Genomic DNA, 25934 nt, shown 5'->3' with positions numbered 1-25934 from the left:
CTCACTGTCAATGCCGTGGTGCAGCCGCATCAGTTGTTGTCAGCACCAGGTCCCTCATCACACCAACACAGCAGCAGCAGCAGCCTGAGCCCACGTTAAACAGAGAAACAAGCCCACCGCAGCCATCAACGTCTACGGATGAAAAACAGCCTGTCCTCTGATAGATTCTCTACCTTTCTAATTTCAAGGACCCCCAATTTGGGATGCACTGACCCCCATTTCATATGCGTTTTTATATCTGGGAGCTCAATCAGTTTGAGAGTAAAAGTGTAACCAAATGTATCCATACAGTCGGTTTCATTTGCACACTCTGAATTACAAACCCTTAAGGGTCCATTTGGTTTGTATATCAATCATTTAGCTGAGGACCCCTCAGAACCATTGCCCTAATAAATTGGGATACTTATTTTACCATTCTCCATACACAGAAAAACCAAACGATTTTAAACACATTTCATTTTTGTCTGTAAAAATGTTCTTTAGAAATGTTCTCATAGCTAGCTATAACATAATTGCTACATGTTCAGCAGTGTATTCAGTACATGTATTATTTAAGTATCACGATTTCTTATGAATGTCACGTTGTGCAATATGTTGTGAACCCTATCTCCAAAATAATGTCTGTGCAAGCACAAGTGATCGCCTTTCATAAATAATTGTTATACACATTTATTCTTCCCTGGAATCTTCTGTGACCGACTTCCTCTTACTTGAAGGTTTGTGCAAACAATATGGTGTCAATATTAATTTAAACATGTACTGTTTGAAAGTGGAATGGGGAAAAAAAGCACGGAGGAAAACAAACTAATAAAATGTGTTTAATTGTATTAAGACTGCTGAGGGCAGTAGTTGATTTAAAACGATACATACACACAGCATCTTCAAATCACAAACTATACACATTATTACAATTCAGAGTCAATTTAAACATAGGCCTATGTTGTCCCATAGGGACGATTAAGACATCATAAGCTGGTGCCACTTATTTTTTTCTCCCTCTTGGTTTAACTGGTGATTTAGACTGTAAATACAAACATGCTATGTAATTTATAGTTTAAAAAAGGACACATTTTATAGAGGTAATATTACAGTATTGTATAGCAATGTAACAACAAAACATTTATTTGTAGGGCATCAGTCCACATCAGATAAAACATTCTACTCCTGAGATTCTATTTCTTAAAAAAAAAAAAAAAGAATGAGAAAAGAAAATCATTCAAAATCATTTTTCTCCAATATAACCGTGGGTCGCATATCCTGAAGTTGTTTCAATAGATGTTCAGCGACATCCGAAAAAGCTTCATCTACAACAATTGTGACCTTATTGAGTGATTCGAAATTCTGACGGTTGTTGAACTCAACAAAGGTGTCTTTGGTGTGGACAAATGAACAGGACGTTTTCCTAAACCTTGTTGTCAGCTCACTCTTACTCGGATGAGATTGGTTTGATTGCTCCAAGAACTGCAGGAAGGACATTTCAAATCCCATGGGTTTAAATGAGTTCAACTCTGCACTCATATTTTGCTCAGCAAGCTCTTCCTGAACTATGGCAGAGCAGGAAGAGTCATCGGATTCTTCTACTTTGCGGTAAACTTTACGACTCTTTTTTGATCTCACCGGCTTCTTGCGTTTGCGAAACTTCAAGTTCTCCGGTTTTCGTGGACGCCCCCTCTTGCGTTTGACTTTGACCACTACAGAGAAATCGGAACCGTTATCAGAAATCTCATCATTTGACGATAGTTTGTCATCAAACATTTCAGCTGCCACGCGTTTCCGCAAGACTGGCTTGGAATATTCATATCCACTCCCTTCTATGCCAGTGTGTGCCATGTCCTCTTCATCAGACAGGTCAGAACTATTCTCCGATTTGGAATCCTCGTCACTCCTCATCGAGTGACATTTGTACCGCGCAAACTTTTTGCAAAATATGAAGCGGCTCCTCTGTTCCTCCAAGTATTTCTCAGACAGCCCGTGTCCAACATAGTGCTTAATTATGCTCCGTTCTGACCGCATCACAGACTCGCAACCTTTTATCATACAGGGGTATTGTAGAGTGGATTTCTTTGTGCACATTACAGCTGCCTCTTCCTTGGATTTCAGGGAGGGCATTCCATATTTACTCCAGTGACTTTTTGTTTTCTCAGGTCTCTTTTTCTCACTGACCTTGGGTATCTTTTTATTGCTCTCAATATTTTCTTTACCATTGCTCGACTTTGTGATTGGGTAATGGGGATTCTTTGAGCTCTGTTTCACCTCTTTCTCGCTTATCTGATGGGTCTCTAATTGAATGCAGTAAATGTCAGGGTGCTTTTTCTGTGTATGCCTGAGCAGGTTTGACTTTGTGGCATATACACAGTCACATCCTTCAACTTCACACTTAAACATCTCCTTCAGATGTTGAATTTTGGACAGCGGGACATTTTTGTGCTTTTCTTTGACATGTTCGATGTACTTCCACAGAGAAATGAAGGCTGTTGCACATCCCTGCTGATCACAAGAAAACCTGCCAAGGTAGATGGTGGACATAAGAGCACTGGCCTGTTCTAAGGGGAATTCATGAAGCTGCAGATAATGCTGCAAAAGGCTGGTAACTTCTTGGAAAACTCTCGAACAGTCCCTAACTCCGCACCTAAATTCTGAAACGACTGAATGGATGTACTGACTTTGTGGCACCTCCTCTTGGTTTGTCTCGTCCAGCCCCTCACTTTGATCCTGCTCCTGGTTCACCTCCAATGCTGACAGGGCGGAGTGGTGAACAGCCCTATAGTGGAGGATCAGATTGTGCTGGATGGTAAAGGCTGCCATACAGCCTTTGTGGACACAGCGATATGGTCTGTAAATGTATGCATCCTTTGCTGGCCGCTTATCTCTTGACTTTTTAGGGGGTTCTACGTCCAGATTTTCCATTTTGGGATTGATCATTTTCCGATTGTTCATTTTAGACTGATCTTCTTGAGACAGAATTACAGAAGCCTGAAGGGGAACAGGGACATCCTGGACCTGAGAAGTTGACGCTGTTGGCGACTGAGCTCCAGTTTGGTGGCCTGACAAGTACTGAGTGCAATCGGAGGAAACTGGTCTTTTCTGTCCATCTGACCATTGCTCTGTGACAGGGCCAGGTTCTTGGGCCTGCTGGGTCACTGCACAACTTGGTGCCTTTGTTAGTTCTTCATTTTGCAAGGGAATAATTTCCCTGGCATTGATTAACTTGTGTGTGTGGTTGCCAACAGGCAATCTTTGATCGGTTCTGTTTCTGTTATACTGTCCAAATGATGGTGGCTGGTATTTTTGTTTAACTGGACCTTGGAGCATATAAGTAGAGGGGAGGGGAGTCACAATGGTCTCTCTAATAGAGGGGAGGGGAGTCAGGAGGGGACTCGCAATGCTCTCCCTAGTAGAGGGGAGGGGACTCACAATGGTCTCTCTAGATGAGGGGAGGGGACTCACAATGGTCTCTCTAGCAGAAGGAAGGGGACTCACAATAGTCTCTCTAGCAGAGGGGAGGGGACTCACAATAGTCTCTCTTGCAGAGGGGAGGGGACTCAAAATGGTCTCCCTAATAGAGGGGAGGGGACTCACAATGGTCTCCCTAGTAGAGGGAAGGGGACTCACAACGGTCTGCTTAAGAGCTTTTCTAGCTTGCATACGTTGCATTTCTAGATCCTTTCTAGCTTGCATACGTTGCATTTCTAGATCCTTTCTAGCTTGCATACGTTGCATATCTATATCCTTAATCTCTTCCGGGGACAGCTTGTGAGCGGACAGGTAGTGAGCACGGAGGTTTGAGTTACGGGTGAAAGATTTGCTACACCTTTGGCAGAAAAACGGTGCATATCTACCATGTTTTTTCCTAAATAAAGCGAGCATCTCTGGTGTGTAGTTGTGACCCTTGGTGAGATGTTTCCAAAGTGCCTCCAACGACATGGAGCTGTATGAGCAGTTTTCAATCTCACAAGCAAACGGCTTGACAAACGTTGACCCAATCGGGCTATGGGAATTGGTCGTGGCTGACACTGCATCACTGTGAATATTGTTGCTAATTTGTGGAGACTGACAAAGGCTGGCCGCTGTCTGGGCAAGACAGTCAAGTTTGTCATAAGCGTTCTCTGCCTCCGTCACCCATTGTGGTGGGTGTACAGAAAGCTGTGTGGGGTCCATTTCAACGTCATTAGCCACTACACTGGTGGGGGTTTGCATCTGTTGTGGGCTGGAAGGCCCTCTAAAACAGGAAAAGCTTGGCATGTTGACCCCTCCTTCAATTTCACCAGAGGGTGTGGGGATGATTACCGAATTCGTCTGAACCGGTCCTCCACTGACTGTAACAATGTTTGATTCCTGTTTAATTTGATTTGGATATAATGACACAGGACTTTCCATACTAGCATTAGGGTCAACAGCGACTGAATTACATAAACTGTTTCTACGTTGAAAGTCACCTGCTAAAATCTGTTCCCGCAATTTCTTCTTGATGTTATGATATGACTTCTTCTTTGCCTTAACCAGCTTGCTGTGTGCTAATGTTGGACTATGCTGGGCTTCTGGTGGCACTGTCTGGTTCATATCCAGTGTCAGACTGCTCATTGGGGAGAGAGAATTGAGGATTCCTCCAGTGGACTTGTGGTCGGTGGCCAGAATACTAGGAGAGCAAGCAGGTGAGTTTCCTGAGATGAGCTGTCGAAGCAGAGGATCCCGTACATGACTGTTGCCATATGCAGCAACTCCTGTCTGGGGGAAATGGCTTGCATACGTTTCTCTGTCCCTCTTAACCTGGACACTTGCAGTGTGCTGTATTACTGAGCTCTGCTGTATCACTGAGCTCTCTGGGAAACGCTCTGCAGCTCCATAGGGACCACACTGAGTTTGGAACGAGGGCTCTGCAGCAGTTGGTTGCTCAAACAGGTCAGTAAGGTTTGCATCAGCCATGATTTGTTTAAGAAGATCATCAGTTTGTTCACCATTGCCATATGCTGGCACACTGGCTTGTGGATAATTAGGCGTAGGGAATTCTTTTGGGCCTGTTGAGGTACTTGACTGAACAGGCTTCTCTTGATAAACTGCAGAGGGATCATAAGATGGCTGTGGCTCAAGGGGGATAATCATTTGCTCTGAATTGAGAAGATCAAGAAAGGACGTTGGCAAGTCTGCACATAGCTCCGAATCATCAAAGTCCTTGCAGTTAGTACGTTTGGACAGATGACCTCCCAGTGATTTAGGATTACTAAATTCTTTGAAACATTTGCAGCAAATGAATTTGCCATCTTTGACAATAGCTGGCCACTTAGTTGCTCTTCTGATTCTTTTGGCTTTCTGCTTTCCAGGTCCAGAAATGGCATTGTGGCTTTCAGACAGACCAGCCGTCGCATCGCAGGCTTCAAGTGAAGGCTCCAATTTGATTTGTATTGCCTTTGTAATTTCTGGCAGACTGTCATTAGTACCAGTATTTCGTATCTGTGTATACTGCGGTACAGAATTTGCCACTGTGTCGGATATTACTTTCATACTGTTTGTATATGAGGGTGAAACAGGCTGGGGTGCATTTTGCACGATTGCTGACTGCAGGGAGTCTGCGGACCTTCTCAAATTGGATCCCATTATAGGGCAAGAGGGGGCACCAAGTGCCAGAGCTCCGCTGGTAGCATCAATTTGTGCAATCACTTGCATATTTGATGGATAGTTTTGGGACTGGGCAGGACCAGAGTTACAAACCTGGTTGTTTGCAGATGTTGAATGCCACTGGTGACCTGCTCCAACTTGAGACTGCACGGCTAATAATTGATTTGGGGTACTTCCCATTTGAACAATAGAGTTTAAGATATCTTCCATAGGGGCATGTTGATTTGGAATAGATGGGGGATGAGAAGTTTGCGAATCATAGCCCAGAAGCATGTTTGTGAATGGCTGTGGTTGTATGACATTTTGCCTCTGAACGTTATGTATAGGGACACCATTTCCCTGTGGGTTCAGAATAACTGGTTGAGGAGTAGTAACAGGTAGCTTCCTTGGCTTACGCCCGGGTGGGTTGGCGTTTCTCCTTGCAATTTTCCATTGCTCATAGAATACTGGATGGTCGGCTTTCATGTGCTTTGCGACACTTCTGGGGCAGCTGTAGTTCCTTTCACAATTTTGAAATGCACAGTAGTGTCGCTTTTTCTCCACTGTGGGGGCAGCCGCATTGACAGAATATGGCGTGGGATTGTGTAGCCCAGTTCCTGAGGGCAACAGAGGGGCCATTACTGGGGGGAGAGATTGTGACATTGCTGTTGGCATGCTATTTTGGAGTGGGTCAGGTGGTAACAGGTTGTTAGGGCACACAGGCTGGATCTGTGGTGGAAAAGGTCCAATGCAGTTGGAGCTGTAGCTCATGGATACAGCATCTCCCTCACTGGAGAACATCTGTGCCTGACTACTATGTGATGTGTTAGTGTGAAAGCCATGTGACAACTGATTTACATTGGCTTCAAATGGAGGTATTAGTTGATTTTGTGGGGCTGACTGCACATAATCAAATGAATGAGAACCTGAGCCATCTTCGTATATATTTGGGTCCGAAAAGTGTGAATTCATAGTGGATGAAATCATAGCATTAACTGGAGACTGTATCTGTTGCTGTGTTGTACTGACCGAAAACAAAGTTTGGTCTTGGGGCTCACATTTCACAGCATATTGTTCAGAGTTGTGAATAGGTTCTTGAGGATATGTCAGCAAGCGCTCAATGGCACGTTCATCTGTGCCAAGGTCTAGCTGAGTAGTGTTTTCCTCCTTACAAATGGTTGACTCTTGTGTCTCCTGTTTCAAGGAAGTCGGGTCAGAGAGCATTCGCTCAATCAGTGATGGACCAAAGTCTATGTCTTGTGAAGTCTGGTTCTCTGAAGTTGGACTGCGCTCCTCTTCAGTGGCATGCTCCCTCTGGTGCCAATCCAACTCTGCTTGTGAATGGAAAACCTTCCCAGCACAGTCTGGTACTTTGCAAGTGAATGTGTTATAATGCTGTGCCTCATGGTCATACAGCTGGAAGGCTGAACTACATATCGTCCCACAATTAGGAAACATGCATCTGGCCTTAAATACAGCATGCTCTTTCCTGTGCACTAGGAGCTCAGCGTTAGATAGAAAACTGGCATTGCAATTCAACTGTATGCAAATGTAAGGCTTTGCACCGCAGTGAACCTGTAAATGATCATTAAGGTGGGTGACATTACCAAAGTGGCGACGGCAGTACTGACAAATAACCTTCTTGCTCTGCATTTCAAGGTATCGCTTTGCCTCCTCATTATCCCCATGAGATCTCAGATGCGCAAGAAGACTCTTAAAAAACTTAAAACCTTTTCTGCAGGTTGCTACTGGGCAAACATTTTCCTCGCCATTCAAAGTTATACACCCCGTGAATTTTGTCTCAGCTGGGTGCGTTCCATTACGTGCTAGGGAATTCCCAGTTTCTGGTGTAGCAAGCTGATTTTCAGACTTGGCTTGTAATGCTGCGATAACAGGCGCAGCCGTTTTGGGATTTGTCAGTTTCTTAGTGTTTTTCATCGCTGTTAGCCTTTCCTTACACGACTGCTTAACATGTGATGCTACATGGGGAACCAATGTATCTTTTGCGGTAAAAGTCTCAGTGCATATTGGGCAGCTATACACTCCACCTTTTAAATGAGTCTGTGCATGGCGTACAATCCTGTGGCCAAGGAACTCCTTATCGCACAGAACACAGTACTGCATGTACGCCTGCCAGTTTCTAAACCTGGCAGATATTAAACCCTTTTCCCTCATCTTCTTCGACTCTCGGTTTCTCTGTCTCTTGTCTAGTACTTCCTGCGATTCAGTGCTGGAATCTGCAAAGCGGTCTGCGAAGGCTTCATCGCCAAAAGTGCTCCAGTCTCCCTCAGGAGCGTCCGGGCTCTCTGGGGCATTAAGCAAGTCAATGGACGATACAATGGAGGCCTCTTCACCCATCAGTGCCAGACACTGGCGTTTCAGCGTCTTCCAGTCCCAGAACTCTGGGTCAAAAGGCCACTGGGTCTTGAAGACCAGCAGGAGTTCACAACGCAGGGAATTGGGCACGGGCATGTTCTCTTCCTCCAACTTCTGATCCGGTTCGTTGTATAGTGTTTCCACGGCGTAGTAGGAGTCTACTGTGGGCTCCAGGAGGAACTCAGTTAGTTGGCAGGCTCGCTTTACTTCCAGGTCAGTGGGGAGCAAACAGGAAATGGTTTTGCAGATGTTGGTCACGTCGCTTGCTTCATTTGATTCCATCTGCAAGGCTCTTATGCACATTTCAATGCACACTGGCAGCCCCACGCTGTCACTCTGTGGAGAAAAGAAGTACAGGAATGTAATTTAACCAATTAAGCCCTATACACTTCCTCATACGAACTACAACCTCACAATGAGCTTGTATAGATCAGCTATTTCTGCTACATCCGTCTACATAGCAGTGGTTGTTTATCCCATTTAGACTGGGAATCCTATTATGCAACTATGAGTTTCAATCCGGGAACCCCTTTTGGGGTAGTTGCCGCTATGTACAATATATAGCAATATCAATTTGAGTTATTTTTGAATAAATATTTTTAGTTTTTTCCAACAAAAAACAAAACAAAAAAAAAAGTTTAAAAATAGAACTGTATATCATCATGGGCAGGACATATTTTATTCGATAGACTTTTGTGTGGAAAATTCAAATCTTTCTAACAGAGCAACATGGTGTACTGCTCTCGCCACGCTACGCTTAACACAAAAGCTTACTGTTTACTGACCTCTGACTGGATGACCTTGATGAAGAACAGGATGTGAAACACTGTTTTGGACAGTAAGGACATCTGACGACATCGGTCTAGGAAGGCCTGGTCTGACGGCTCCAACCGCTTTAGCAGCTTACTCCAAAACAATGTGAGCTCCCTGGTGCGGAGAGAAAGTGAACACAATGTGTATAAGTCCTGGCATGAGATCAGAGTCAGACAGAACCAAGTCATCACATTTTATTTCATTTTCAAGTCAAGGACAGGTAAAAAGGCAGAACTGCATCTGTGCAAAATAGTAACCTTTTTTTGTTTTAGGATATAGAATTTGCCTCTGTATGGGGAATGTCAAGCACAAGGCACACCTCGTCTCCTTTAACACATGGGCGGCCAAGGTTTATAACATTTATAGCTGTTGCTGGTGCCACCATTGACTTACGTTATGTTTTGATGAGCCCCGCAAGCTTCGTGCGTGTGCACGTGCGTGTCCAGAGAAGATTGAGGAGGTACTCCATTTGTTTACAAACGCTCGCGAAACTCGCGGTAAAAAATCGCGGTAAATTCGCGGTAAAGTGTCGCCGTGAAAACAATCAGCTCTCTGCCTCCATGGGGCTGTTTTTACCTCATTCTCAGATAAAGCCGTTCTTATGTTTCAAAGTAGAATCTAAAGCCATGTAAAATCCTTCCGTGTGGGGAGAGACAGGGGGCTTCCTGCCCTGGCTGGGTGACGTAATGGATTCAGGGCATGCAAAGGGAAGCTGCGGTCTCGAAAAGTTAACTATTTGTTGACTCGTCCCTCGACGATATAACTTCCTGTGGCAGGGTGACATCTAGTGGCCATAACTCGTCAGTGAACGAGTTTGGCTCCCCAAGTGTTAAAGATAAGGTTTCGTCAGCTGCCATGATAAGTGGTCAGATGTACATTTTATTTTATTTTGATGATCATTTAATCGATTGTGCTCTGGCTTGAATCATGCAACTAACATAGTATACTTTAACGTTCCGATTAATTGGTAAAATACCATGATATGATACCATACATTATTATTATTATTTTACTTACATATTATCATTAAAATCGTAGTATTTTACCAATTATTTGGGGGCTCACCGGGGCGTTAATCGCTGCCCTTTCATATGAACATCGGGAAACACTTCACCCAATCAACAGGAAATCTTCCCAAATTCATATCAAACAGGTAGAACCAGTTCTAAGGGATCTACTTTCTGTTTTCTTACCAAGCACAATATGTGTCTGCTTGTAGAAGCTGGCGGGACAGGAAGGCAGAGCATAAACTGAAAGCCGCCTTCTCGTCTCCCTCAGATTCCAGGTTGCAGATCATCTCCAGTGCATCGCGACAGTCAACCGTCGAAAGCTGTAAAGGCAGGTACAGCATATGAGTTATGAATGAATCACAAAATAATCCTTCTCCAAATCCAGGAAGGATTTGTTTTCTCCAAGAAAAAGAAAAAAGAAAACATTCAGTGAAAAAAAAAAATCAGATCTACAAGCGATTTCTGCACGTTGTGAGCTTGCGTTTTAGATCGGCTATTTTCGTCTAAGATATTTGGTGTACTGTAGAGGGGAAAAAGGAGGGGGACTCGGGTCAATGAAGTATATAGAGATTAAGTAGTTAAAATGGAAAATGTACAGTAAACTGAAAATTTGAACCTTTTTGTCCTAATCCCTTATATCTGTCGATCAATATGTATTATAGACAATCCTAATCGAAAAGGTGGCATCACTTGTCAGCCAATGACATCTTTTAAAAAAAAATTAAAATGATTGATTGAAACAAAGCTGTTCTGTGTGGTGGTAGATCACCATTTCAAGGACATTAATTAACCTTTATTTTACCAGCTAGTTACCAGAGGTATCTTTTTCGAGTAAGACCTGGCCAAAATGGCAGCTGTTAAAAACACAAAAAGACAAGAACATAAGAAAGGCATTTGGGTGGGGGCAGGCAGTAATCTTATCATTAAGACGGTAGGGGATTGCGGAGAACAGAAATTCATGTTAATGAAATAAACAACACAGACTTCAGCCCTGCCTAGGGAACTCTGCTGTCGCCTCATTCCTGCAGCAAGGCTGGCGTGTCAATAACCACGATAATGCACAAACTCTCGTGTAATATTGCTTAATTATACGATAGTCCATAGTTCATACCTCTTCTATCAGCTGATCCTGTTCAGAGGTAGAACAAAGGCAGACCAGGTGCATCTGCTTGAAGTGGCCCTTCCCTTCGAAGGCAGCATGCTCTAGGCAGGTCTTCGCCAGCAGCGCAGCTTTCCCCATGTGGTTTTCCTTCATTAGGTGCTTTATTCTCATTTCCAGTAGGACAGGCCCCTCCAGTGTCAGGAACTCATCAACTGGAAATCAAAAGAAACTCTTTACGATCTTCAAAAAAGGTACTGCAGGTCAACCAGGTTTTGTAACCTTCTGGATCTAAAGAGAACCTGGCTGGACAGTTAGAATTACAAGGGCAAGCAGGTGAATGCAATTAATGTACCAGTAGGTGACATGATTAACACATTCCCCGCCATTTAACAATACCTTCGTACTCTATGGTGCCTCTGGTCTCCATAGACTTCCATGTAATTCATAGTGCACGGATCATGCCCACCCATGCCTAGATAATGCACCATGTGTGTCCACATTGCTCACAGCTTTCAAACAAAAAAATCCGAATGGAAATCCGTTCAGGCATTCATGAGATACAAGCCATTATGTTTTCCTAAAATGTAAACAAAGATGGCTGCCATGTTTGATAGATGGGGTTGCTATGGGGGTTAAACATGCAATTTCGCGATTTCTATCATGCATACTACATTTTTTTGGGGTCCAAAATTTTTTTTGAAAAAAAAAACTTTTTTGAATTTTTTTTCTTTCTTTTTTTTTTCAAAATGGCGGAAATTCTCGGGACTATCGGGCCTGGCAGGGAAAGACATTGAAAAAATCTCGGGACTATCGGGCCTGGCATGCAATGAGTTAAGAGAGAGCAGCACCAGTACCAGGGGTCACAAGGGTAGGGGGTCAGGAACCACTGGTGGGAAGTCACATTTCCATTAGTACCCAAAGCTGCACAGCAACCCTGTGTCATAGGTGAACGTTCAGCAAAGATATCACAAGCTCACAACGCTTGAGGTTTGTGAGTCTGATATTTTTAGAGAAGACATTTGGTATAGATGGAAAAAAGGAGGGGACCAGGAAAAGGACCTCTGGGGGACCCCTGTCAATGACGTACAGTATATGGGGTTAAAGTAGGTAACAACAAGTAGGTAACAATGTCAACCCTTGGACACATTTTCAAAAAATAGCTCATATATTTATTTTAAGTGGTTAAATCACAGATCAAGTAAGATTAGACGCACCTTGTTCTGTCTGTTGGTCCTGACAGGACAGAAGGCTGAGCAGGACATTGTTAGTCCAGACACCAGAGTTCTGGGCCAACACAGACAGCATGGACAGCTGACTGATATCATTCTCCTGCAGCTTGGCATGGGCAGTCTGCACACAACAGAACCATTGGATGACTTAAAACAGTGATTCTCAAAGGTTTTCATTTCAAGGACACACAGTTTAATGTGTCCTTTGGTGAAAATAGGCTAACATTCAGGTCTTGGAGAAAAGGTGGGGCCTAGGATACACCCCTGGGGGGCCCGGTATTGCTTAACAGACTCAGATCCATGAAATAGAAAGGCCTATACTTCACCTGGACAGATGACTTGAATTCATCCCATATTGCATCAGGAAGTTCCTCCTTCAGTGAGAGTAAAAGCTCCACAAAATTCCTGAAATGGAGGACAATGGTTGGTGAAGCAACAAATCAATGTAATGCTATGGTAATGTCTATTGTCTAACATACTATGCTATCAAGTACAATCAAGCAGAGCACATGAGATTCAACATGGGAAACAGGACATTCCAAGCATATTTAGCATGCCACCTGACTAGTAGAAGGGTGTTTCTGATAACAAACCTGCTATTTAAATTAATGTATTTGTTCCAAATTGACAATTTGCCTTGGGGAAAGGCATACAGTACCATAAATACTAGTCTTTCAAGCCATACAACTATTCCACAATCTTTAAATGCAACAGAGTCTGTAATTAAGCCTCTTGAAAGTCGAGAATGGAAGTGTTCGTCTGATTGTCATTTTCGTTCACGGAAATAGATTTAAAATTATCTTTGAAATACAAATTTGAATCCATTTCTGCTAAGCAGCAAGCTATATATACTTCAACTAATACAAAACAAATACACGCAACTGAAAAGACAAAATGAAAGTGAGGGGAGACGAGGCATATGGTTTACTTCCTTCTCATTCAGACAGTGTTTAGGAGGAAGCATTTGAAAATTGCCACCAGGCTGGCTTGAGACTATAAAATACTGACAGCAGAGCAGACCAAAAACAAACAGGAAACAATCAAACACATGCAGCAAACTATGTACCTTCATCATGAACATACTAAAGCGGTGGTTTTCAACATGAGTTTTTTTCATATCAAGGTCCATTATATATTCAGCATGTGAGCCACGGATTTTCCACCATTTGATGAGATTTAGCCTCTCAGACCCAAAGCTTTGAATATTTTGTTGTCGTTTGGATAAGATTTTGTCCACAATTCCGTGCTGTATTGATGAGGTGCCATAGGAGAGATAACAGGCCAACTTTGGCCAAAATAACAATTCCTCTACATTCTGTTATTGTGAAGAGTTCTTGAAAAATAAGTAGGTAATACAGACAATAATTTAACTCTTGAAGAGCGTAAAATGAAACTGTTTTAATTCTACGCTCCATTATATATCATTTAGCTGGGGACCAAAATGGAATCCCCTCAGGGACCACTGGTTGAAAACCACTGCACTAAAACACTTGCTTTAACCACATGAACCCTGGCATCACTATTATAGGCTTATTATCGCACTCATAATACGCGAACATTCAGTGAAAATGGCAGATATACAAGCTCGAGATGCACTGGGAGCTTGTAGATCGGCTATTTTAGGTGAAGAGATTTGGTTGAAGAAAGAAAAAAAGGACCAGGTAGAGACTTATAGACTAGGGATGGGACGATATGAAAATGTCATATCCTGTGGCAGAACATTTGCCAAAAAACTGCCGATATACAAGCTCACAACGCGTTGTGAGCTTGAAAATCAGCTATTTTTTGGCAAAGACATTTGATAGAGAGTGAAAAAAGACTGTATCAAGTACGTATAATATATTATAAGTACGTTTTACAAATAGAGGGTTTAAGTGGTCCTGGATATGTAGCTCGGCAAATAAAAGGTGAATTGATACCAGTGCAAGACGGAGGACGATTTTTCAAAAAATCAAATCTCCACGATACGATTATCGTGGGTATCTCTTATCACGATAAACGATAATATTGCTTATCGTCCCATCCCTATTATAGACCCAAGGGGGTAACAACGTATAATATAGGGTTCAAGAGATTATTAAATCTGGACTCACAGTGAAAGCCTTTCAAGCACGAGGAGAACATTTTCACACAGCGGGGAGAGGAATGGCGAGGCCTGGGCATAGCTCAGCAGGGCTACTGTGTACACTTCCACCAAGGGCAGAGGGTTCTCCTCAATCTTCCACCGGCCTGCATACTCCAGCAACGTCTAGGAAGAGGGTGATAAACAAAGTGATTAATCACATGAAACCTTCAAAACCTAGCGTTCCTTGTCTCGACCTGTCAAAATAGGCAGACATTCAGCGACAGTTGCTGATCTACAAGCTCACAACACGAACTTGCTGAGCATGGAGATGTACTATGTTTGTCGATGGGATTTGTTGTAGCAGAGAGAAAAGAGGGAACCGATAGAACCCTAGCGCATACCCAGACTCAACAAAGTATAGGCTATAGGGTTTAAGTGGTTAACTAATCCAGTAATGAAGTTTAGAATTTTATATCCATTGTAGAGAGCTTGAAGATCAGGAAAACATTCCTTTTTTAGTGCTGTCCAAGTTCAAAGAACTCAACTTTACTTGTACGTCAAGTGTATGTGTATCCCAATATTTAGAGACTTGTCCTACATTGACACAATGTTTACTTTTATCACTATTGGCTATATTCAAAAGTTAAGATGCTGCTATAATCTCTGAGGCATCATTTTTTACAGTGTTACAAACTCAAGCAGTCTTTTTATTTTATGTTATGATTTATATCATATTTTTTAAGTAGTGCTAACCACTTAAAAAACTCCTACATGGTTTTGTCTGTTTGTGTCCCGCCCGATCTCACATTGGCCAAGCTTCACCTGAAGAACATGATAGAAAGTAGAAACATTTAAGGGTTAAATTAAGTTGAGGTTTTAAGGACATTAGGATTGCTCCTGTATAATAATTCTCACAAATAACTTTTGATTTCTTCCATGAGACTCAGGAATGCTGATCTAAATACATTTTCCTTTGGCTGTGCAATCCATCGTGTCAAACCCTCAAGGTTTCCAAGTATCGTTAATGCTGGACATCGCTTATCACCCAAGAGAGGTCACAAGGTTTATGGGCAAAACATTTCATGTATTTTTTATTGCTACATGTTCTTAATAACAATTCAACAATGATTCAACAGTAGGAATGTACAACCAAAGATTAACGTTAGCAAACGTTCAGATTTGTTATTTTGCTAAATTGCTACAGACTGCGAAGGCCTTTCAGCATCGAGCCTTCATCAGAACATCAATAGCTCTATGCATAAATGCCTTAGCAGATTGATGTAAAATAGATCATTTGAGATACAGTCTTGCATTTTCATCTATTGGAATTGGCCATTTCTTTCTATAATTATTATTTATTTTTTAATACTAAATATTATTGACTGTAGCCAAGCAACCACAGCCAAGGAGGTAATCGTTAGGATGGGTAAATGGAGAGGACACATTTCATCTATGTGCAAATGTACAGTGACAGAAATAACACAAAGAAGTGGGTACTAGAAGATGATTATTATCATGATCATCATCATCATCTGACATCATCACCTGCTTTACATTTCAAAGATGAACTTGTATTCTGAAGATACACAGATAAACAAATATACACTTTGATATCGATGTCATTTGCTCCTAAAAATATATCCATCATGACAAAGCTCAAGTCTAATGCACTGCCTGAACCTGATAGTAACACACGTTAGTGGTTATTAGACAGAGACTGAGCATCAATTAAGTCTCTTAAGGGCCATCCACAACAAGCACTATAACCATATTGTTCACTATTATGTGAAGAGTACCAAGTCGGCAGATTGCTGACATAGAAACACTGGTTTTTCAAAAAGTCTTAGAAGGATTCAAAAGACACTTATAGAATCGGGTCAAAATTCTAATTTTCACGATTTTTCAAAAATAGCAGATCTACAAGCTATTTTTCAATAGTTAAAGCAGTCAATAATTCTAGGCCTAATTAAGGGCCATCCACACCATGCACTATAACCATATTGTTCACTATTATGTTGTCATCATTACAGAGTTGTAGTGTGGACTTCCACCATTTGCTTGAATTAGAATGATTTTTAAATCCATGTTTATAGTTACAGTTATAGTGCTTGTGGTGGATATGTACGGCCCTTCAGCCATGAACCTCAGAGTACCAAGTCGGTGGTTATCAGAGATGAGCAGCATCAGTGCTTAGCTTAGTAAAACCCCTCGGGTGCCATTGCAATGTTTAACGAGCCCAAACATATGTACACACCTTTTTGAAAACACAACCTTCAAATTACATACCGGTAGTTTGGTACTAAGGCTGGGCGATATTAGGAAAACCTTTGATATTCAATATCGTTGTTGAATACCTCGATATCGATATTTCTCACGATATTAGTAAAAACAATTGCATTATATAGTTTTTAATGTTTTTCTGCTTTAGGTCCACTGCCTGCCTAACCCAGATAATGAATAGCATATCCATGCATGCACACTGCACAGTACACATAGAATAAAATAAATTAAATGCCTCATTTATTGAAATAACCACACCTGGTTACAGATGGAATGTTTTTTTTGCATGTGCTACATGCATGCATAGTGTGTCTGTTAATTAATTTGACACATACACCAATACCTAATTTCAAGCTGTCTTCGTCGATATGTATACCTCTCATGTTGATACCTCGATATCGATACATTTTCGATATATTGGTAAATGGTGCATTTATATAGTTCTTTTATCCAAGGCGCTTTACATAGATTACATTCACCCATTCACACACACATTCATATACCGGTGGCGGAGGAAACCATGCAAGGCCCCAACCTGCTCACCGGGAGCAACTAAGGGGTTCAGAGTCTTGCTCAAGGACTCTTCGACGTTAACTCAGGGGGAGCCCGGATTCGAACTGGGAACCCTTCGGGAACCCTTTGTGCTCTAATAACGGTTTCTCTACCCCTGAGCTATGCCGGCCCATATATTGCCCGATATATATTGCTGACAAATAAACAAAGACACATGAAAAGGCCTTTTGAACTGATTTCCTGCGGTCTGGTCATTACAAGTTATCTTGCCGGCCCTTGTTAGTGAAAACCCTCTCAAGACAACATCACCTGAAGGGAAACGAGCGGCCTGCAAGGATGTGAGCCGGGCTGCATGCGGTCAAACAGCTCCATTTACAGAACACTCTCTGTCTCTCCTTCTCAAATGACTTAAGTTCGGCCTTCACACACACCACACATGATCCTTCTACCCATGCTAAATGCCTCTGGGAAGTCTGCACTGCTGCGTTTAATAGGGTTGTAACAAGGCTGACTTGTACAAGGTAACACAGATGCCCATAACACAACTGGGGAGGTGAGGGGCTGTCGTTTTCATGGAGATGGGATGTTCAATTTAAAAAGGGGAATATGTACAATATGAATACATGCACAATTAAAATAAAAGCCACATTTCAACAATTACCTTCCAGCAAAACAAACACACGGTGTACAATCGAAGACATGTGCACATACATTAGTGTAAATGACGTGACACATACTGCAAAATGACATCACACTAGTTATTGCACAGATACTTAATAGTTAATACATTTAAGCTGTAAGATGATGATGTATTGAAAACATGCAAGGGAATTTCCAACAAAGATCTGCACTAAAATACAATAAATGTGTACATAATAGCTATTTGTTTTGTTATTACAATCCAATGTGTACAATGTGTATGACTCTCCATTGCTTGCCCAAGGATTTTTTTTAAATAGTTTGTTTAAAGCGAGTATAGGAGGAGACACATCACTGGGGTTTATCTGTGTTAATGAGTGGGGAGTTACACTGGTGTGTGCCAAGTCAAGAAGTCTGCTTCCTGTCCATTAGTAAGCCAGCGATCCAGTCACAGATGGGAACTGGGACCTCGAAAGTTGGGCTAGTTTTTGGTGGAGTAGTTCAGGTAATGAATGATGATGGAAATCCACAAACGGCATTTGGGCAGATGGATTTGTCCAGGTTTTACAAGGATATAGCGAGGGAGACACAGGTTAACTGCATCATTCATTCACTGAGCTATTTGCCCTGTACACAAGCTGCAGGGGTCAAATGGGGTCTAGGGACCTACTTATAAACAAAATGATCTTTTCACTCGACAATCATATGGACCCTAGCTAGCGTCTATTCTGTGCATGTAATGGGCAAACATTCAACAAAAATATGCAAACACGCCGGTGAAAATAGTAGGTCTACAAGCATCACAGACATTTGGTGTAGAGGGAATAAAGGGGGTGGCCAAGTATAGACCCGTGGGGGATGCCGTTCAAAGTATGTATGGTTTTACGGGGTTAACTATAATAACCATGGCTCTGCACATAGTGTGCTAATAACAGCTGACACCAAGAAACTGTCACTGAGAAAAACACCACCTGCCCATCATGTAGTATGCCTACAGTACAACAGAGATATGGATGACTACAAGTTGATTCAACCTGGGGTCCCGACTCCCTATTTTGGACAAATGTTTTCAATCGAATTACAAATTACAAAAATAGCAGGCCTACGTCTGGTACACTCACACTGGTGGACATTTTCAAGCAGGTTGGTGGGCACAGGGCTTCTATGTGCCAGCCAGGACAAACGGACGCCATCCAGACCAGAGGTCTTCTGGCTGTTCTGCCTCCTGAACTCTTTTATAAAGTTCCTCCACTTTGATGGGTCAGCGGAGAGGTGGGAGCCGTGGAGCAGATGCCTTTGACCTTCAGGTGTCAGGGTGGGGAGACACTCCATAGACAAACTATGTGACCAACGAAGGTAGCCGAATGCTCACCAAAGCTATTATTCAAAACCATTAAGAAATCAAAGAACAGATTTCTTCAGAACAAATAATATTTAATTAGTTAAATGTCTGGACAACATTTTCAACCTACATTCATCATGAAATGATGCATTTCTTGACTAAGCCAGGGGTAGGCAACCTTAGGCATGGGTGCCAACATTGGCACAGGGGAGGGTGATCAATGGCCCACAGGCAGAAGTGTGAGAGAGAGGATTTTTTATTTTAAAATCAAATATTGTTTTGGTCAATTAAATAAAGTCAACCAATTTGCAGCAAATGACATCCTGCGCATAATTCTACATTCATTAAAATGTTGAACTTTGACTTGGGGAGGGAATCGGGGAGAGAATTGGGGAGATAGGTGGGTTATTGCTCCGAGTCTAATAACAATAACAATGTCCTGATAATCAAAATATGATTGACGTTTTGACGGGGTATCATTAAAATGTATGTTGACAATGACATGGTACACTGACTATCTAGAAAATTAAATCATGGCACTTCATTTCAAAAAGGTTGCTGACCCTTGGTCTAAGCTCATTCTATTTACAGTGCCTCACACCACACCATTTTACTTCTCATTGTGTTCATACAAAATGTAAAACACTACATGTAGTTGTCATAGGGTAGATGCAATTCCCACTCTGATTAACCGCTTAAGCGCTATTTTATACTTCATCATAAAACAGTGTCATACAAGACGTATTTTGTATTATTTAAAAGATTATCATCAATCATTTTTATAATCAATTAAATCTATATGAAGAGGGGTTCCGTCAAAACAGACACATTTTAAGCACACTCTAAGCAAACATTAGATTAAAAAGCCTTTAATAGTTTGATAGGGCTGCTACATACTAAAAACAAAATGCCACTAGACTCAGACAAGTTTCAGGTCGACAACACAGCGTATTCCCCAAGCATAGCTATAGAGGACTGTCACCGCAAGTTCATGTCCTCTTATACTCCCTGTGAGCAAGGGGACCAATAGAAATATGTTATGTACATCAAAAATAATTAAACTGTCAATAGGTTGCTTCAGAGAGAGACATTTTGATATTTTCATTTGATGCTGCTATGGTGTATCCTGGTCTCAATGAGGAGATTGATTTTAAACCCTTCTTGAAAACATATTGTGACCTAGATTTTCTTGTTGATAGTCTTGTCATAAATGTTATTTGCATTTTGTAGGATATATATGTGTATGCATTGTAAAACCTTGTGGCCATTTATTACTTTATATTGTATTGCAGTGCAGTGTTTGCACTGAGGCCCCATATACACAAAGACGATACACTGAGTCGTTTCCAAAACATTTACTGTACAGACGGAATCGTCTCAAGAAAGGAAGTGCCCACGCGAAACCACTGAAAACAGCAAGACCATCTCCACAACGACCCGGAGCCACTGTATATAGGCCTGTGAGTGGTGCTGTAAAGCTGCCACAAAGCACCAAAAAGAGAGAAGAAGAGAGTGATTTGTTGTCGTTTTTTTTGCCTTTTTATCATGTCCACTTGTTGCTGACTGAGACAGTGTGAGAGGGAGGAGTACACTTTGCTGTAAAAGCCCTATCGTACTCAGAAGCACAAACAACATGTTTGATGTTGTAGTTAGAAGGGGAGGGGGGGCGCATGTGGATTAGGAAGAGGTTGTGCTGCAACGTCATCATTTCAGGAAATATGCGTATTTGACTGTGTACATAGATACGGAGACGCGACGGCGCCGCCTTCAGATTGATTCACTCACGCCGGTTTCAAAGATGTTCGTATTCGGGCACCCAAAATGCCAGCTCTGTGGCAGAAAGGTCTAAAAACGATTAAGATCTTGTGCTAAATCACGTAAATTCGTTTTCGTATGGACGCCACCTGAGCCTCAAATTTTTATGTACATATCTGATCGCTCCCCTTGGTCACAGGGAGTATAAGAGGTCCATGAACTTCCTCTATAGCCATGACCTGAGGAAGACACTGTTGTTAAAAACCGGTGTGCATTTAGTGTCGTTTTATTGTTTTTAGTATGCAGTAGCCCTGTCAACCTATTAAAGTTTTTTTTTACTTAATCCTTGCTTAGAGTATGCTCTAAGTTTGCCTGTTTCGATGGGACCCCACTTCATTTATGATCCTGATTTGACTTTAGTCAACTCTCAGAAGCACTCGGCTCACCTTTGTTCTTTAAATTAAATCTATTTGTTTGATTAACTGTCGTTTATTAATTTGTTTACCACGATGAGGTCAAGACAAATGCCTGGGCACAATTGCCACAAAAAATAAACACCGCTGGACAGAGAGGCGCTGATACCTTTAGGTAAATAATGCCTTCATTGGGAAGAAAAGGTTTTTTGAGGACATCCCTTGAAAGATTTTATCTGTAAATTCCACATGTCATGTGTAAGTGCATACAGCCTAGTCATATTCACCCAGCACGGCATGACTGGTGTTAACCCATTAAGACCGGAGGCCAATTCCACAAATGCCTTCTAGATCAGTAGTTCTCACACGTTCAAGATTTGTCAAATTCTTCAAAAATAGCAGATGTACATGCTTGATGTGTTCCCGGTTTTAACGAGTCAATATATTTCATGTAGTACTATGCCTGTTTGCGTGCTCTCCTCCGCCAGCAGAAGAGCTGATAAAAGTCCAACAATGGACAAATACAACACAGCCTGTCTCTTCCCTCCAATCTCACAAGCTGAAAAGTAAATAAACTTGATTATTGCCCATTGGTATATAGGTCTAATTCAGAGCCACCAGCAACAACATGTTTTGTAAGACTATATAAAATATTAGGGACATAGCAATTCCCATGCAAAGACTGGCAGACTATAATCTTTACATAGCTTCCCGGCACAAAAATGACATACATAAGTACAATTTGTATTAACAATTAATATACCACTAATAGCATTCGTCTCATTTTTTGTGGCTGTATTTACTTGTGTATAATGAATGGATGCTTGTAAAAAGAAATACAGTTGTGTCCATTATGTGGAACACAAATAGATTATATTCATTGGCCAGCTGATCGCTATGCTGCAGCCTGATAAGGCCTTCTGAATTGGCTACCTTATTTCCTCAGTCATGTGGTTTTATCACACAGGTGTCTGAGGAGATGTTGATTCGCAAAGTTGCAAGATAACTGATTTAAGCTTGTTTCAGATTTGGCTACTTTTCAATTTCACGGCGCTGCCAATATGGTATTTCAGATCTAGTGGCCGATGGCAAATTTCAGTCTAAAATTTCAGACAGATACAAACTATGTGACTGTGATTGAATTGGCCAAGAAAAACAAACATGGTCAATATTGTAACTTGTTACCAACTGGGAACTGGCTATACGTCTTTCTTGAGCACATCCACTAGAGAACAATTAAAGCTGACTATTGGCCTTGTGCAATGTGACAATCTGCAACCGGTTAAAATACGATTATTTTGGGGGTCGCGGCCTGAAAAGGTTGAGAACTACTGCCCTAATTTGTAGGCTAGCTCATCCTGATCTCCCCCTTCTCATTGGAGAAGCAGCGCCTTTTCGTCACTGTTGAATTGAATCACTTCTTCTCAGTGAGGCATCTCTCTAAACACAATTAATCTGTCTTCACTGACGCAGCCTTATTACATCTGTTAGGCTATACACGTGACTTCTGTTTGGAAATTCCATCCAAATTATTATGAGATTTATTTGGCAGCAACTTGGGATCAACTAAAGACAAAACAATCTGATTTTCTAGAAATTCATTTTGGACCTTCTTTCTTATGCAATTATGTTCATCCCTTGTGCATTTTGAACTCAACAGTGGTTAATATTGCAATTTCTTTCTTTCCCCAGCCTTAGCGCCTAGCGGCAACGCATACAATAAACGTGCATATGAGATTACGCTAATAATACTGATATGTACACCAAAAATCTTTATTCATCAGGAAACGTAACAGTACTATACGTCTAAACATACATGACTGATTGGTTAGGTTTCCAACTCAGTAACTGATTATATACCAAGGGCCCACTCAAGCAAATAGATAAGATAGCATTCATTAATTCCTGGGAGGAAACCGGTAGACAACTAACTCATCAACGTCAGTCATGCACATCGAGTTCAAATATGCTCATTTTCATACAATGAATTCATAGTGGAGGAAAATGTCAACAGAAAAATATGGCTAAAGGTACCTCTGTCTTCTCAATATATCAATCACAAAATGTTTGATAGCATTAACTTGGTTTAAAGGTACTGTTTACTATTAGCCTTCTGAACAGGTAACCCAGGTAGGCTATTAACACAAGGCAGAAAAGCAGTGGTTCAGTGCCTGGGCTGGACAGTGGGCAGACTGGGCACAATTCAAAATTCTAGATTTGTATCGTTATATCTTGTGTTCACGTACATAGAGTAAAATCCTTTTGTTTTGGTTCCTCAACAGCGCCTTGTAACAGCAATAGCAAAACAATACCGAGTAAATGCACACACAATTATAGAACCGATTTCCCCCATTGTTGACCAGAAGCATTGTAACACACAAACACACGCACACGCACATTATTATTATGCAGTGTTACTGTTTGTAAACAGTAAACACTGCGTCTACGACCCGTTTAAATCATTGTTTCTCAAAGAGAAAATTAACATTGATTTTACAACATAATTTGCTTATTGGGGTCTCAGAGATAGAAATACCATTACATGGGGGTCTACTATTGACGACGTGAGGCCATTGTGAAGATGCATCTGTCTTGCACGTGCAGGGTGGCACGTCGCACGGTCACGTACACACGTACACACACACACACACACACACACACACACCGCTGCACCAAGCACCATCCTTTCGTTTTCCTTCCCTTTATCTCAACGATAGCTCCGCCGCCATGGATTGGTGGTGGTCACATTATGTTAGGTAAAACAATACTGTCATGCAATCTAACGCACAATAAAGCTTATATACGGACACGCAAAAAAAAACAAAGATAAACCAAACAATATTAAACTACTGCGACAAGAACGCGTCTCTGCAGACTAATAACATCTGGTCTGGTGACACGGAAAAGGACGGAGCTAACGCAGAGAGCACAGCATGCTAGCAACCTGGCTAACGTTATCGTTAAACTAGCACTGGTTTACTATCAGCTAACGCCAAATAAACCGCATTACGAACACACATTTGACCAGCCGCCGTCATATTAGCAGCTAGTTATCAGACACAAAAGGGTTTCGAACGGCAATTACGGCATTACTGATGATAAAAACAGCTAGCTTGCAGGTTACGGGGATACCGTAGTAGTAGCCATACTGCTGTCACAGTGTACGTTCGATTTGCACGGCACGGTCAGCCGGCAAGCTGGGCGTTGATTCACTACTACCACGGTGTCAACCCAAAACCCGTCCACTTGGGATGGCCTCGTGCATTAAATCACGCGCTCCCAGCTCACCAACATCCTCCTAAGAGGGGAAACAAACGGCTCGTAGTCTAAAGCAGCGAATGCTATGCTAGCTGCTTTAGCTGCGGGGGTCCAGTCTAGTCTCTCTCTCGTACCTGACAGAACTCCTGGCAGTACTGCGAGGACGTCTCCACGGAGGACACCGCGCTGTCGTCGGGAAGCACCAGCTCCTGCAGCTCCCGCAGACGCTGTCGCAGGGCCCCTATGGTCGCGATGGTCACCGTCCTCTCAGGACTACCGCTAGTACGGTCCTGCTCGGCCTCCTCGTCCGCCATCTTCACTCCCTGCCCCAGCGCGTAGCACTCGCTGCTGCCGTCAGTGTAGTCCGTGTGTGTACTACGTAGTCCGGACCGTGCTGTTTACCCACACCGATGAGAGAGAAAAGGAAGGACAAGTCCCCCTGCTGGCAGAACTGCAATACTGCAATCTCTGTATGAATCATCAGAGTAGGTAGTAGTAGTAGTAAATAGTAGCCATAGAATGGCTGACATACTAGCCTTGATACAAGACTGGTCAATGTGGTCATCATCATCACTATATGACCGATGACCGTCTTAATCCAAGGCTATGATTACTAGCCAAAAGTAGCCATGGTTCACATGAGATGGTCGTCTGTTACACAGTCATGTTTCATTGATTGATTGAAGACTTTATTAGAAGTTTGCATAGGAAAAGGTACAGTTTCATGACGGTACAGTTCACTGGTACAAGGTCTACTAAAAGGAGATCCATGAAAAGACTAAGCTTATTTCCACTGGAAACCATTGAAGTATCTCATATAAATCAGGGCTTATGATTGATTGATTGATTGATATAATGATACTGTATTCGCATAGGAAAAGACAGTACAGTACCGATACAAGGTCTAGGACTAATAGGATTTAAAGTAAACCCAAGAAAGCACTATATGGCTTGTTTACATACATTTCATGTATGTAATATCAGATATTCTGGGGCTACATAGTAGTAATGATGATGATGATAATAATAGTAGTGATATAATATTAATATTATCTTTCCATTTTAATTTAGGCATAAGAATAGAACCGAATGGATGGGACAGACTGAGAGGCACTTGCAGAGGATGGCTAGGCATACAGCTAGGGGACCATACCATTGGGAGATCGAGGTTACTGACCACCTAAGCCCCATAATATACTTTGTCATATTGACATATGATGAATAGCGAAATAGCAAATTTACAAGCTCACAGTGAATTGCATCAACACGTGAGCTTGTACATGAGTTAAATGTGTTTTGCAAGAATCGGCCTCATGGTGGCGCTAGAAGAGTGGCATGTGAGAAATGAGGGGCGGAGGTTGTGGTTTGGCAGCCAATAAGGAGTGTGTGTCCAAAGTTTGGCATGGATAGGGGCAACGGTGCCGGAGATATGAGTAGGGGAAAAGTGTGACGTGACGGACAGACTGACTGACTGACAGACGGTGGAGATTTTGATAGTAACTGCGACCTGACGGTCGCAATAATACGTGTAGGCTACTGCATGTAAA

At 42.0% G+C, this 25934-nt stretch overlaps 1 protein-coding gene across 1 annotated transcript; it reads right to left on the bottom strand.

The window, feature by feature from the left end:
- Positions 1-17: 17 nt before the first annotated feature.
- On the bottom strand, positions 18-24701 carry znf292b (zinc finger protein 292b; the record flags this gene model as incomplete). The annotated part of the gene is made up of 7 exons (XM_080744938.1): positions 18-84; positions 9975-10111; positions 10903-11105; positions 12108-12243; positions 12449-12527; positions 14216-14370; positions 24522-24701. 7 exons carry the CDS (start codon positions 24699-24701, stop codon positions 30-32), a joined length of 945 nt encoding a protein of 314 aa, XP_080601064.1. The 3' UTR covers positions 18-29.
- Between the last annotated feature and the right edge of the window lie 1233 nt (positions 24702-25934).

The sequence above is a fragment of the Nannobrachium achirus genome (genome assembly GCF_963921795.1).
Source record: "Nannobrachium achirus genome assembly, chromosome: 16".
Classification (NCBI taxonomy): domain Eukaryota; kingdom Metazoa; phylum Chordata; class Actinopteri; order Myctophiformes; family Myctophidae; genus Nannobrachium; species Nannobrachium achirus.
The sequence above is the reverse complement of the archived record's forward strand: the minus strand, read 5'-3'. Positions and strand labels throughout refer to the sequence as shown.